The following is a 14,790-nucleotide window of genomic DNA, read 5'->3' on the forward strand; positions in this document are numbered from 1 at the left end:
TTCGTACGTCTGCTGATGGTAAGCAGGAAGGCAAGCGGGAAAAGGAGGCTGAGTAATGGCTTTGTAGAAGGCACTAAGTGCGATGCATGAATTATTGCTTGTGTACGTGGCTAACGTAGCTCTGTCGTGAAAATAGCTGACATGTCAGGTGGGCAATGAATGAGTCTGAAAACTGCAAGAGCCGTTAATAACTTGGTCAGCAGGGCTCACTCATTCCATTAACTTTAATATGCTGATGAAGTCTCTATTCCATTTTGCTTTAGTGAATCATCATTTCCTATCAGGAAAGATGAAATGAAAAAAGCTATAAATAGGAACTAAAGCCCCTTGGAGATGTCGAAGTTAAAATCTGATTTTTTAGACTGGGCCATTTCTGTCATTATCAACTTTAACTTGATTTTTTGGATTAACCACTCCTAGCCTAGAAGGCAGCTCTGCCTGTTCCACAATATTAAGACTTTATCCTCTATTAGCTGCAGCCTAAAGGCAAGGAAACGTGGGCTCTGTCTACAGGGATTTGCCTTTAGGCAGTTGAGCTCAAATTCAGAAAACAAACACATGCTAGAACTGGATGTCCCAAGCACACATACCATTTTGCATAAAGCTCATCCAGCCTGGAAGTGATACCCTGGTGTTATCAGTTGACTCCTCCTCTTACAACAGTAAGCCTGACGCATCTCCTTGAGGGCATCCACAAAGTAGAAGGGTTCAGAAAAGTATATTTTTAGGGGGCATTTGGAAGTAGAAGTTGTGCACCCAGCTCCGTTGGTGTGCTGGTTTGAGGTATGGTTATGAAAGCATGCCACGTGCAAACACCATCAAACAAGAACAGTAACCTGTGCTTGTTTCTCATCTTGGTGGGTGAAGACGTAAGATGAGAGTGCTCAGTGCAAGGGTCCAAGGCAGCGCCTGCGAGGAAACAGAGCATCAGTGGCCATTTGTGGGAGCCAAGCAGGGTCGAGAGCTATTTCTGCTCACGAGCTGCTGTGTGGCTGCTCCACGACACGGAGCTCCACAGTGCTGGTCTGGAGCGCCAGCAAAGTATCCCCAGAAGCACAAAAATCAAACACTGAGCTATAGTTTTTACACATTGGAGACACAAGGTGTATTTGCAGTGTGGAGTCGGGGAGCGAGCGGAGCTATTGTGCATGCAGGGCCTGTGTGATACCCGCTCAGGAGGCTCTGGGAGGCTTTTTCCCTACAAGGCAGCAATAAACAGGCACTGGAAAATGACCCGAGTTCTTGGAGGATTGCCCTCTGTAGAGCTCAGTGCCTAACAAAGCTTTCTTCCTCTCAGCACAGTGTCCAAGATGGGCCATACGCTTGTAGAGTCGGCAGCTACTAAGCCTTCCCTTCTCAGTAATAACATCACGCCTGGAAGGTATGTATATAAACTTCATCATAAACAAGGGAGGTTTCCTGCCACGCTCCGCAAGCTGCTGGCAAGCCTTGTCCTTGTCTGCCTTCTTTCTGTAACAAACAGCTTCTTTCACCTTCCTTTCTACCCGATACTGCCAAAGAGCTCAGACACAGGCTTGAGTGTCTTCTTGCTATCTTCTTAAGTTTTTAATTGATTGCTAGTTTTATGCCCCATAAATCCTATTTTTCCTTTCTCCCCCCCAGTCACCAAGATTTCTCCTGCTTTTTGCTCTAAAGGAGATATTACTGAACACTCCTGTGCAGAGAGGTCGGAGAAGTAATGAAGTACATAATAATGGGATACATGTGAAAACTGCCCCTTCCTTTCATCATGTATTAGGCACAAGATCGGCCTTTGCATTAATGTTGCCTGAAGCCTTTCAGTGGGAGAAAATCAATAGCGTGCCATTTAATAGCTTAGCCCAGCACTTCGGAGAATCCACGTGTAGGCTTCTTTCACTTTGGCAGTAGCAACGGGAGGAGAGTCAGTGACAGTGAATTGATCAGAGGTGGAAGTTTGTTTTCAGGGATGATGAGAAGGGAGAACATCCTTCTGAAGGAAAAGACCTTTCTAATGAAACTCACGGTGGCTTTATTTCCAAGTATTTCTATTCCATTTATTGCAGTATAGAGGTTGATGCTGGGGGGAGGTAGTGAGCCTGGCTCTGCATTCTGGCTTCGGCTTCAGACAAGTGTATTTTGATATGTTTTTCAAATCCTGTCTTTGTTTCGTTTCTTTCGTTTGTGAAATGGGAAACAGACTCTCTACGCTTCTGCTGCTTTTAGGCTTGCTGGCACTGGCAGCCCGGATTTGAAAGCGCTGCAGACGCAGATCACAGAGCACAAGGCTCTCTGCCAGGCTGCTGAAGTGGAAAGAGACAGGCTCCTGGAACTGGTCACTGTGCTGCAGAAAAGGTAGCGGCTGATTCTGCCAGTATCCTTTGTGGGATGCTGTGATTAAGGAGCCCTTGAGACGTGTGAGAGTCTATAGCGTGCAAGTACAGTACGCCATACGCTGCCAGTGTGATCCCTTCCTTAAATAGGGGCTTTTACATTTTTTCTGCTCAATTTCCCTGCCGAGTTGATGATTCATTTTTTTTTATTATTCTTTTAGAACAAAGAGCAGAAACAATGGAGTCATCTTCAAGCTTGCTGCACCTAAATACAACTAGAGCTCCTGTATTTATATATATGTGCTGTTATTTAGGCAGCAATATTATTCATCAGTAGTAAATACTGTAATTATAGTTATAATCTGACTTCTGTTCCAAAAGCTTTTCACATTCTTTTGAGTTTCACTGTATCCTCTTTTAAATGAATTTCCTCTGGTTTAACTGAAGCCTAGCAGTGATATTTTTTTTTTTTCTATTATTCAGTTCAATTTAAGATGATGTTAAAAGCCAGCTATGTTTTAGGAGAGCAGAGGAAGCAAAGTCTTTTTTCTTTAGATATCTTTTATCTACTCCTTTTTTTCCCAGCTAAAGAATGTATATTATTTGGTTCCCATATCTGTATTCCAGCTTGTGGAAAGATATACTTTTGTCTGCGTGCTTTTGAATACAATGGGCACTATTTGCTTGCTTGCTTTATTTTATGCTAGTTATCATTTCTCGCTTGTCTAACTTTTGTCCCGTACAATTAATCACAGTCAGAAAAATACATTTGTTTCTTACTGTGGTAAAGGTGTCATCCTCTGTGCTTTTAAGGACTAAATCCTGGAAATAACACACTGGGAGAATTTTATTCGTGTTTGTAAGCCCCGGGACTTTAATAGAGCTATGCAATTAGACAAGGATGGAGGTGTGAGTGATAGCTGAAATGGGGCCATCAGGAATATGGGATAATGAAGAACACGGAGTCAATGAAATGCATGGTTGCTTGTAAAACGTACCGGAGACTGATGATTCAGCAGCTCCGCAGTTATCACACATTTATCAAAAGCTCCTGCACGTAAAGTAAATTTTGTGAGATTGTGTGCAATAACTCTTGGAAGACCTCAGGATAATATAGCACCCAGTCATATTTCAACATGAATATATGTAAAAAAATCAGGCATTCGTCCTTTTCCCTTCCCCTATTGGAGTGTGGGTCAGCAAAGCTCACGTAACGTATCTAATGCTTAAGTCCAGAGAGAGGCGCTGGGAATGGTTACGTGAACGCGATTTTTCTACAGCAGCTGCCAGAATTTAGGACTGCGTTTCACCATCACTTACTGCGGAGCAGAACATACTGTCAGGAAATACTCCCTTGTAAACATTTTGTAGGATTGGGCCCTGCTGGGGGAAGGGGAAGAGCTAGAGGAACAGTTTAGTTATTCATATTGGCAGAAAATTTTCTAAAAAAAAAGCCCACTAGTCTTGTCATTTTTCCTCCGCTCTTTGTCTAACGTGGATGCTAGGGGAGCACCCGGTCACATGAAAGTTCAGTGGATTCAGAACCACCGAGAGAAATATAATTTCTCATAGCATGTCACCAGCCTGGGAATTCACTGCCACAGGAGGTCAGAGTCTTGCCTGTAGCTAAATTTTTAAGACAGTGATATAATTTTATTATAGTTGTAATATTTTTTTAGTTATGCCAGCTAGGAGGGAAATTAGACTAATCACGTCTTTTGATTCAGGGAGTAATCAGCTGTCACCATGGGGTTAAGAAGGAAATACTTTTATTCTGCGCTAAACAATACAGTGAGTCAATTCAGGTTTCTCTGTAGCTTTAAACTGCTTTAAGTCCTTCGGTATCAGGCACTGCCCCACACGTGATGCCCCACTGACTGCATCTGTGGACAGCCCATCGCATTTTTGTAGTTAATTTTCCAAGATGTTGTGTGGGGTGAATAGAGAGGCACTTTGCTCTTCCATTCTGTCCTGCAGAGTGAACCATCAGTTTCTTTTCCACTCGCTTCCTTCCACGGTAGTGTCTAAGGGCCAAGTTTATTAAAAGCAACATCAAGTTCCTTTTCTTACGTGCAGCTAACTGGTGCAAAGCAGCTAAACGCTAGACAGTGTTTTTATAAACTACTTCCCTTCCAGATTTTCCCAGTGTGTTTAAAAAAATGCAGTTTATTATCCCTGTAATAAAAGATCTCTCTTCAGGAACGTGCAGCTTGCCTGCTCATCTGCGTGGTAAATTCACACAAGTAGCCAGTGTTAAGGGATCGAGGCAACCTCCATTAATGAACCCATTATTTCCAACTGTACTCATTAATTAATTCTGTTTTGCAGATTTGGAGGATGTCACCTGTAACAACTGCTCTGGGATTTTTGCCTTTGGATGCACGGAAAATTCTCCTTTTTCCTCTGTTGGGAACTATGAAGCAGGATTCAGTATCAAGACTGACTGATCCTTAATAGTTGTGACATAAATAAGCTGAACTATGGTTTTTTTTTGCCTCTCAGGGTGGAGGAAAGCAGCGATAAAGTCTTGGAAGTTGAGAAGAGGCTTCAGGAAGAGCGGCGGCGATGCGTCATTTTGGAACAGCAGCTTGAAAAACTGCAAATGGATCCGGGGAGGAACACAAGCGCACAGAAACCTCCCCTGAGGAGCAAAACAGGTGAGGTGGAGCACTTACCTACAGCTATGTCCCCTGTCCCACCTCTGTGGTTCACAGGGAGCAACAACATTTGGACTTGTATCTATCAAACGTACGCAAACGCTTGACCTTACTCACGGCCATTTGGACCTGCTCAGACCAGTGGACCGATACAGAAGGTGAAATCCTGGCCCCACTTAATTCAAGAGGATTTTGCCACAGATTTAAGTGGGACCAGGAATTTTGTAATGTGTTGTTTTCATGGGATGACAGCCTAGAGAAAAAAAAAAACCCTGACGCTTCTCTGTGTTGCCACCATGCCCGCTGCCATGTTCCTTTTGCACTTCTGCCTGAGAGATTCATCTGAAGGTTAAGAGCAGAATTAAAGGACGCATCCCAATTTAAGGCCTGTCAGTGTCTATGAAAAACTATTGCTGGTGATGAAGTAATTAGATCTGTTGTAATTTATTATCCCATGAACATGATAATCTCCTGCTATAAATATGAAAGCCTTACTAGCGTAGTTAAAGGAGAAGAATTCATGGTGGATGTTAAATTTTTATTTCCCTGATCAGATCCTTTTATTGCTTAAGGACTCTGATACTGTAAAGTGGCTAAACCAATAAAATGGCACATATTCTTAAGGAAACTTTTCCGTGGTTTCCCATTTTATCTGTATTTTCATAAAGTAAAAGACTTTAAATGCCAGGATATGAACACTAGGAATAGGAATTTCAATTTGACAAATACTATGATGCCGTCAGGCTGAGTTACGGTGATTAGAGAGGTCACAAGCCTCATCAGAGACCTCGTACAAGCTCTTGGCCTGCCCCAAGCTGAAACACATGATCTTGGGCTGCGGGGGGACTGCCCTGCAGCTCAGCAGATGCATGGCGTGGCTTTCCATCATGACTCCGTCCAGCGCTACGGTGTGTGCTAAGGCTGCCTCATCACCTTAGAGCTGACCTGTACTGAGCACTGTGACCTGTATAAGCGGTCACCTACTTTTCCACCTCCACTGGTGTTTCTCCTTAGGCATGGGTCAGACTGAGGTAAGAAATTCTACTGTAACTGCATTGCATTTCTTTGCATCTCCTGTCGTAGTGCTCTTGGTCACATCCATGCCTGGCAATAAGTTCTCTCTAGAGCAGGACCACGATGCAAGAAATCACATCCATGATGGTCTCGAATCGTACAGGAGAGCTAAGGTCTGCAGTGTAACATCTGCACGGTGTTCGGGACCTCAAGGGAATCACTGCCGTTCACCCATCCAGTGTACAGAGAGAAGTAGGTGTGCAGGAACAGGATTGAAAGGAGCCTTTATGGGGTCTGAATGATTGCTTGAAACCTAGTCCCCTCTGTAAAATACATATCTGTTCCTTAAAGCAGGACTGCTGTGTCCTTAGAAAGGGCTCCAGCTGACACTGACTCTTCTCATGTGTTTTTCTGCAATCACTGATTTTTAGAGCTGTCTTACCTGCATTAACTGAGAGCCTGAGGGCAGAAAAAGTAGTGAAGAAAAACTAATAGAAACCTAGTGCTTAGAAAGAAGGTGCTGCAGCCTTTGGCCTTAAGGGTATAGGACATTCACCTTGATAAGAGAGCAGTGCTGGGCCTCACGGAAATAGTATCGTGGGATGCCCTTTGTGGTTCCCAGGAGGATTTGGATGTGAGAGGCTTTGGAGTCCTCATATGGTTCTGCAGATGCCCAGAGGAAGCAATCAGGGTGTCTGCAGGGACAGGTAGTAGCCAGATGAGAGTTGTGGGAATACAGCTCTCAGTGCTACGCTTTTAATGACTCCATGCCTTAAAGAGTACGGGAACATCTTGGTGCTGTTTTCTAGAGGATAATTTAGCTGAATTTTTGAGTGCTCAGGCTTTTATGCAACCTGGTAGTGTAAAGTGTTGATGTTCTGTTGTCATACCTGTGCTCCACTTAGATTTCCTTTGCAGCCTCAAAGAGATACAGGGATAAACTCTCCCGGTCCTGAGCCATTTTGGTCAAGTTACTGTGTTGTAGAAGCGTGTGGTAACTCAACTCGGGGAGACTGGCATTTCATAGCCAGCGGAAGCAGGCTGTTCTTACCAGCGTGACAGGTTCCTTCTTTACTAAATATTTAGTTCGTTAGCCTTGTTTGCCTAAGGCCTAAAAGCAAATGTAGAAAGGATCGGCAGGAAGAAGGAATCCTCTCTAACTCCGTAGGACGAGTAGGTAGCAATCTGTTTCACCACCCTTCTTTGAAGAGAGCTCAGCCCCTTGTGGTGTGCCAAAACTCTCTGGAGTTTGTACAAATAAAAAAGAGTCTACGAGTCTGTAATGTACCTCTTCAGCAGAGCGTGTAGGTTATCTAAATGCTTTCATGCCAGATAGTTGAGGAAATAAGAAGGAATAAAAAGCTTGAATATAAAATAGAGACTAGAGAAGCCGCTAATTAACATAATATTTTCTTCTCTTTCTGAAAGTGCAAAATTAGAGGGAGCTGATCTAATTGCTAATCTAATGTTTCTAGTCTCCTCAATTCAAGGAAAGTAGATAATGATACTAAGTAGCTAGAAACAACAAAGTTGTGTTTTAAAATTATTTGTGCTTTTCATTTTTTTTCTGTCTGTCCAAATTTCTAATTAGCAAAGGATAATCCCAGAGGAGAACACGTAAGTAACAGCAGGTTTTCCTCAGTCCTGTAAAACACAACCTTAAGGTCAAAAGGATCAAATCTTTAAGGATGCTTTCTGTATAGCGCAAAAGCTCTCCATCCCCAGGTGTAAGAAATCAGGAAAGGAAGGCAAGAGACCGGCTGAGTCGAAACCTACTGGTCACATTAAAGGGCAAGAAGGAATTGCGCAGGCAGTGGAAGCAGGGACAGGGATCCTGGGAAGAGTATGGGGATGCTGCCCGGTTGTGTAGGGATGGGGTCAAGGAAGACCAAGGCACAGCTGGAGCTGAACTTAGCAAGGGACGCAAAGAATAATAAGAAGGGCTTCTATAGGTATGTCAGCCAGAAAAGGAAGGTCAAAGAAAACGTACCCACCCTGATGAGCAAGACTGAAAAACTGATAACAACAGACAAGGAGAAGGCTGAGGTACTCGACAACTTTTTTCCCTCTGTCTTCACTGGCAACCTCTCTCCCCACACCTCTTGAGTGGTGAATTTTTTTTCTTCTCTAAATAGGTAAGCACACATGTTAGTGCATTTAGCCCAGAAATGCAAACTCATCGTGTTTTAATTTTGCTGGAAGGAGATCAAAATAAAAGCCTGTTCTATATATTTGCAGTACCTTCATGGATATACGCAGAACCGAACAGATTCCTTAGGATTTATTCAGTTTCCTGAAGTTTACTTGGTGTGCTACCAAGCGAAAATTGTTGCTTGTTTTACTAAAACTCCATTTTGTGATTAAATCTACAGGCCTGTCTGTGAGTCACTCAAGACCCACCTTGAATATGACTGATAGGAAGGAGCTCTCTGCAGCCCAGCTTTCCAGGTTGCCTCTAGAATCGCAGATAGAGGAGCTGAGCACAAGGTATGGTTTCCCTTCCCCTGTGCTGTGTTACTCGCAATAGCTCCCATTCATCGCTCTCCTCTTAGAAGTGGTATTACCTGCACCCGCTCCTCAGAAGATAAAACCCGGCAAACTCTGTAGAAATCACAGAGCCTCAGATTTGAGCTTGTCTATGTCATTCTTACACAAATTTCCTAATAATTATATAGTTAAGCTAATGCAAATGTTAAGCAACACAAAACACGTGCAAGGATGACACCTTATTTTTCTTTTTCTTTCCTTCTGCGTTGATTGCTAGCTTATTAGTGAAAATAAAATTATAATCTTGAACAAAACAGATCTCAAAAGTATCGTGGTCATCTAATACTCTTTTCGGCCTCAAAGACAGAAGGAACAAGTGTTAAGTCTGCTCTTTCTCACGCCTGTCGTAAGATTACCAGCGAGCATGTGTTTCAGTGTTTTCTTCCCCAGAGCTGAAGCTCTGTTCTAATTTGCTTTGAAGCTCCGCAGCTCACATGAAAGTTTTCCTTTTGTTTCCTCATAGGCTTGTGATCCAGCTGGATGAGAATGAAGCTCTGAAGGCCGCTTTGGAGATGACTGTGAGAAAGAAAGAGGAAGATTTTAAACTGTATCAAGACACAATGGATCAAGTGAAGGATGTCTTTTTACAGGCCATTCGGCAGCAGAAACAAGAGAAGAGTTAAGAAAGATGTTGGGAGTCCTTTGGACTGCAAAACAGGGAGAGAGCCCAGGCATCGTGCCCGTGAATTGAAATGCAGCGGCAGTGTAGTTTTGCAGCCTCGGCTCATGTCATTTCTTTAGCGTTTGCAGAAGAGGATGAGAACTGGAGATGAAATACGAAAAAAGCGAAGGTTTTGCGTGTCAGCAAATTGTAAGAGTTAGCAAGCAGCTGGCTCTCAGACTGCACATGCCGTAGGTTGGTGCAGTTTAGGAAGCTGCAATGCTGCAGTGTGATTTGGGGCAAAACCTCCCTAGTTTTAACAACGCTTTCCTCAAGAGGGCTCGATATTCAATACGCTGCTGCCTTTGTCACCTCATGAAGGAATTTGCTATATAGAAGTCATGCCAGCCCCCTTCCAAAGCCGTGCCAGGAGCAAACCGAGTTCTGTTTTCGTCAGCGCACTGATACCTGTCTGTCTCAGGCTTTCTGTAGTACTTAAGTGTTGAGGGAGAGGATTAGCCTGGCCTGTGAATATCTGCAAGTGAACTTTGGGGGGGGGGGTGGCTCCCCTCACCATTCCAACCTGTTTTTTCACTTGAACGTATTTGCGGCAGAGTTTTGTGAAGCTCAGCGGAGCTGCCACTGAAAAGGTAGACTGTGCGGATAACCCCTGCAATCAGTCAGCCCTACCTTAAATTCAGCTCATTCCATGCGAAACTTGCCATCCGGGTTATGAATTCCCTATTCCTGGGTCTCTGCGTTCATCCGTCAGGCAGGTCTTGTTAAATGCTGACAAAACGCAGGCAGGTCCTCCCTGCAGTGGTGCTGGGACTTTCGGAGATGCTGAAAAACCCCTTGTGTCTCTGTCCGTTTCTCCTGCAGCGTGGTGAGAACACCAAGCGCAAGCTAATAAGGCATTAACATGCAGCCTGCCAGCAGCGAGCTGGCCTTGGGGGTTACAAGCAAATGGAGAGCTCGTCATTTTTGTATAGAGCCGCTTTGTTTCTCGGTTGAAAGTCTTGAAAGCTCTTCTTTTTCTGCTTTGCTTTGTCAGCCTCTTTTTGTGAGTGTGGAGTTTGTGAGACTTTAACCCCAGCCACCGCCAGCGCAAAGTGGATTTGTGGAGGGGCAAACTGCGGCTCCCTTCCCCAGCCCGGGCATCGCGTCCCGACTCCACTTGCGCTGAGATGAGCGAAAAAGCGAGCAGAGCGGGGAGTTACTCCGGATGCAGTGAGGGTGGTGTCGTCCCTGTCTTTTTTCCTGCCCTGCCTAGGTTTGGAGATGTCTCTCTTCAAACAGTTCATGGAGTTCCTGGTGGAGGAGGTCCCTGAGGAGAAGCTCAGCACCTGAGAGTTAACCCTTCCTGTACTTAAGAGCACTCCACTCCCCCAGCGGTGGCCCATAGCTCAGCAAAGCTGTCAGGTCTCTCTCGCAAAAATCAGGACCAAAACGGTTCATCGCTGTATTCCTCCTGCTCAAGATGCCGGTAACATCAGCGGAAAAGGCATCTGGCAACCCGCAATCCTCTCCTCCCTACGACTCACAAATCCTGGATTGAGAGACGAACACAATCTCATCGCAGTGAGCTGCCGTTTGTTGCTGCTCAACTCCATCCTGATGACGACGTAGCACGGGATAGAGGGAGCAGACCAAGGAGAAGAAATCAGCCCACCTCCGACACATTTTAAGGACCTGCAGCAGAGCATGGATCCCTTTGAAAAGCTGCCTGAGCTGGGGCAGAGGTGCGGGGATTTTGCTATGCGCTGGCTGCTAAATTCAGGCCGGTAGCTTGCAGCTGGAGATTCTGATTTCGCTTACACACAAGTGTGAATCAATTAATATTTTCACAGAAGTAGCGGAGAGGATATCTGCCGGCCTTTCTAATAGGCGGGCAGTGTTGGTCTCCTGTCCCGTGACGGAGCAGCGAGGATCACGCTGCTCCCCAGCAAAATTCTTCCTGGAGCGGCTGGGAATCAACCCGTGAAATGCAGATACGAAACTGGGAGCGCTGCGCGGTACAGAACACGTACGGCTCGCGAGCACATGGTGCAGACCTCAAGTGCTGCAGCACTCGTTCCTTATAGCATGTGCTTGTTTTGGGGTTGTACAGAAGCATTTTCTCTTTTTTTTTTTTTTTCTGCACAAACACACACAGAGCACACCAGACCCCTTGACAAAAGAACTAAGACAACAGTAAAATAGTTTATTTAGAGAGCCGATGCCTGTAAGTAACTGTTTATGGTGGAAATGTGCTCTCTGTCTCCTGTCACAGAACGGTGAGGGGGGGGCGCTGAACACAGGCCAAATTGTCCAGTTCTCAGTTTTCACCTTAGTTTGGAAATAGTAGTTTTGAATAGTTTGGAAACGCTAGTTTTGAAATTCCTCTGGACTTCCTCGAATTCTCCCTGTGCTGGCTCTTGCAGCAGGGACACGGTTTTTCTTGCAGCGCGTGTCGTTTTGTTGCTGAATGTAAGAAACCCTGACAGATCTTGGAAGCAGCAGCCCCATGTCCCCCAACTCGGACAAAAAAACCCCATGAAAATATTGTTCTCACTGCCTGCAAAAACCCCATCCCCCTGGTCCTCAGCCGCAGAATCTCTCCAGGACGCTTGATGTGTTCTTTGAGATACAACATTTCTTTTAGGGATGGATTCAGCTGGGCCTGATCTGAAAACTCCACAAGCCCCTGCCTTCCTTGGAAGTTTGTCCTTGTGGATAATTACCAGCCCGTTAAAATCCCGTCCTTCGATTCTCATTTGAATTTCTCTGGCCTCGGTTTGCAGCCGGTCATCGTTATGCCGTCCCTCGCTGGATAAGAAGCGGCGTGAGCACCCAGCATGGCCTCGCTAGGACAGCCTTCATCCAGCGTTGAGTCCTGTCACAGGCCGCTTTTTGATAAGCTCTGGGTTTTTTCAGTCTCTCATTGTAGCGAATGGTGGTGACAGGCGAGTGGTGACAACGCTCGGCGCCGCTGGCACAGCCTGGTGGATACAGTTAAGCTGCAAAAAACCACATCAGGTTAATTTTGCTGCAATTATTTGAGGATATGGGCACTCCTCGGTAGGATTCAGCCAGCTTTGAGCTAATGTATGATAAGAAAACGAGTCCTCCGATCACTTGGGCTGAGCCAAAGGTTGTCTCCTGCCCTGGAGCTGGGCGAAGCAGCCAGAAAGTCCCTGACGGATGCAGCTGATTTTAAAAGCACAACTGAACCGCTGGGAATAAATGACCTTTGATCAATTGTCATCGTTTTCCCTTTGGCCTGTTTCGAGGCGTCTACCTGCGAAGAGCAGGCGTCTCAAGGGTGCAGCTTCCCAAACTGGCCCTAATGTGAATTAAGTTGCATTAACATGGTTAAATATAGACGGCATCGACACCGGCGAGCTCTCCCTGCCCTGGGCTCCGCTCGGCCAAGTGGCAGAGGATCAGCCAGCAGGTCAGAGCTCCAATTTAGAGCCGTAGATTGGGGCTGCGGGTGGTTTGTGCCCTCCACGGAGGCTCCAAAGCAGGAGGGAGATGAGGAGGAGACGGATTCCAGTCCTTCCCGTGGGGGAAGTGGGGAGGAAGCTGGTAGCAAGGGGGAACTAAGTTGGAAACTTCTTTGCCAACCCCTCCGGCAGCTGCTACTGCCCTGCAAGCCGGCCCGTGCATGACAAAAGGAATGAGGTTCTGCTTTAAATGGAAAAAACCTCCAGCAGAGCCCCCGTGCTCTAAATTAAGCCACGACGAAGCCAAGAGGGGTATTGAGTTTCTCCCCTCATCCTCTCTCCTCCCGGCCCAGCTCCCAGCCGGCTGCTCCCGCGGGACAGGGTGGCCTCGCTCGACAAATGCCACCTCAATCCCCACGCGTCTCCGCTTACAGCTCCGAAACCCGGCTGCAGGCAGGGGGTGAAACCCTGGGCTTTAGAGCAGCTCGTTCGTCAGCGCGAATAGTTATCTGTGGGGCACAACGCGGCAGCAAGAGGAGAGGGGGGGGGTCATCCCACAGTGCCATCGACCTCATCGGGGCATTTTCTCGGGAAGGGGAGGGGATTGTGAGGAAAGGAGGTGAAGGCAGTAGGCATTGACCTGAGGCTGGGTTGTCCCTGCAAGGTGGTGGGAGCCTTCTTCAGAGTCCTTCCCCAGGGGAGCAGGAGGTCCTGGGACCTTTGAAGGGGTTGGTGTGTGCCATGGGGGACAGGCAGGGCCATTCTGGGGGCACTGAGAGGTGTCCTGGGGGTGACCATGGATGGATGGATGGACGAATGGATGCATGAGGGCACACATCTCCCTCTTCTGAGCCATCCTGCTGTCAGTAGGGTGCCTGCTGAGGTCCTGATGGGGTTGGCGTGTTCCCAGCGACACGTTCGCATAGGGAACCTGATGGGGCAACCTAAAGCAGTATAAAACAACCCAGGTGGGTTATTGTAACCCTCTCCCACTTCATCCCATAAAGAGCTGCTCCAGCAGCAGGGAGAGAGCAGCGTAAGGCAGGAACAGCCGGCCAGGAGGAGGTTCCTTCGGTGTCCCCATCAAACATCTCCAATTTGTGCCGTGCCTCCTTGGGACGGAGCTGAGAGCCTTCCATTGAACCCCACCGCCTTCCCACACTCTTGGACACTAAAGAGCGGCCTGGCCTCAGCTCATGTGTCACAACTTCCAGCCACCCGCCAAATGTTTGGAAAAAACCCTATCGTTAAAGTCAGCTGGAAGACACGAACGGCCCTTCTCCATAAAGCAGCAGCGCTGGGGCAATAAAACACAGGGGTGTCCCCTGTGCCGAAGAAGGTGCGCTGGTCACATTAAAGATAAATCTTATTATATTGGAAATCAAGAGCGGGTTGGTTTTTTTTATTATTATTTTAATAAGATCTATAAATTAAAGCTAAATGATTTTTATCACCACAGTTCCGAGAGCCTCACGAAAATCCGCGGCACAGCCCTCCGCCTATGTTGCGCTCTCAATCCAGTGCGATCGCAAATTACTCGGGATAAAATTAAAAAAAAAAAGAAAGAAAATAAAAAAATCTATCTTTGGCCCAAAACTCTTCGGATGCCAATGCCCAGAGAGAGCAGCACGATGGGGCCGGGACCCTCCTGCCCTCCAGGACCCCTCCAGCATCCCTGAAAGCAAGATCCCCATGGCCTCCAGCCCCACGGACACACAGCGGGGCCCGTTGTGCCTCCAACGCAGCCAACGCTCAGACAGAAGGATTTTGGGGCTGGTTTTGGTTCCTGCACGGAGCAGGATAGGGAATCAGTGGGTTTGGGAGCCAAAGCGGGTGATGGGGACCTGTTGGTCCCCCGGTGCCCCTTTGCTCATTGCTTTCCAGCCCACCACCAGCCCGCCACCACAGCGAGCCGACGTCATCATCATCATTGAATCATCGCAGAATGGTTTGGGTTGGAAGGGACCTTAAATATCATCTTGTCCCAACCCCCCTGCCGTGGGCAGGGAGCCTCCTGCTAGACCAGGTATGTCCATCTGCACCTGCTGCCGGGAGGGACGGACACGATTTCCCCTCCTGCTGAGGCTCCTTGATGTATGGCCATGGCCTCCACAGGCTCGCGGGGCATGATGAATTGCATCGCTGCGCTTATCGGCACCGATCTCTTAATTACTTTGCCTCTAAGTGCCCAGGCAATTATGCCAAGGTCTGGAGAGCCGAAGTCCCTGGGC

General features: G+C 46.8%; 1 protein-coding gene across 4 annotated transcripts in view; it reads left to right on the forward strand.

Annotated features, from left to right (window-relative positions):
• Window positions 1–12,377, forward strand: part of CCDC13 (coiled-coil domain containing 13) — a 34,784-nt gene extending 22,407 nt beyond the window's left edge. Inside the window, exons 13-17 of one of the 4 annotated variants that reach the window (XM_074573949.1) lie at window positions 1,298–1,381; window positions 2,206–2,334; window positions 4,815–4,969; window positions 8,356–8,470; window positions 8,994–12,377. In XM_074573949.1, the coding sequence (XP_074430050.1) occupies window positions 1,298–1,381; window positions 2,206–2,334; window positions 4,815–4,969; window positions 8,356–8,470; window positions 8,994–9,153 (643 nt within the window). In that variant the 3' untranslated portion in view covers window positions 9,154–12,377. Of the gene's footprint in view, window positions 1–1,297; window positions 1,382–2,205; window positions 2,335–4,640; window positions 5,595–8,355; window positions 8,471–8,993 lie in introns of those variants that run through there. The other 3 variants (XM_074573950.1, XM_074573953.1, XM_074573954.1) reach the window with 3 other exon arrangements.
• Window positions 12,378–14,790: the final 2,413 nt, after the last annotated feature.

Source organism: Larus michahellis, chromosome 2 (assembly GCF_964199755.1).
Source record: "Larus michahellis chromosome 2, bLarMic1.1, whole genome shotgun sequence".
Classification (NCBI taxonomy): Eukaryota; Metazoa; Chordata; class Aves; order Charadriiformes; family Laridae; genus Larus; species Larus michahellis.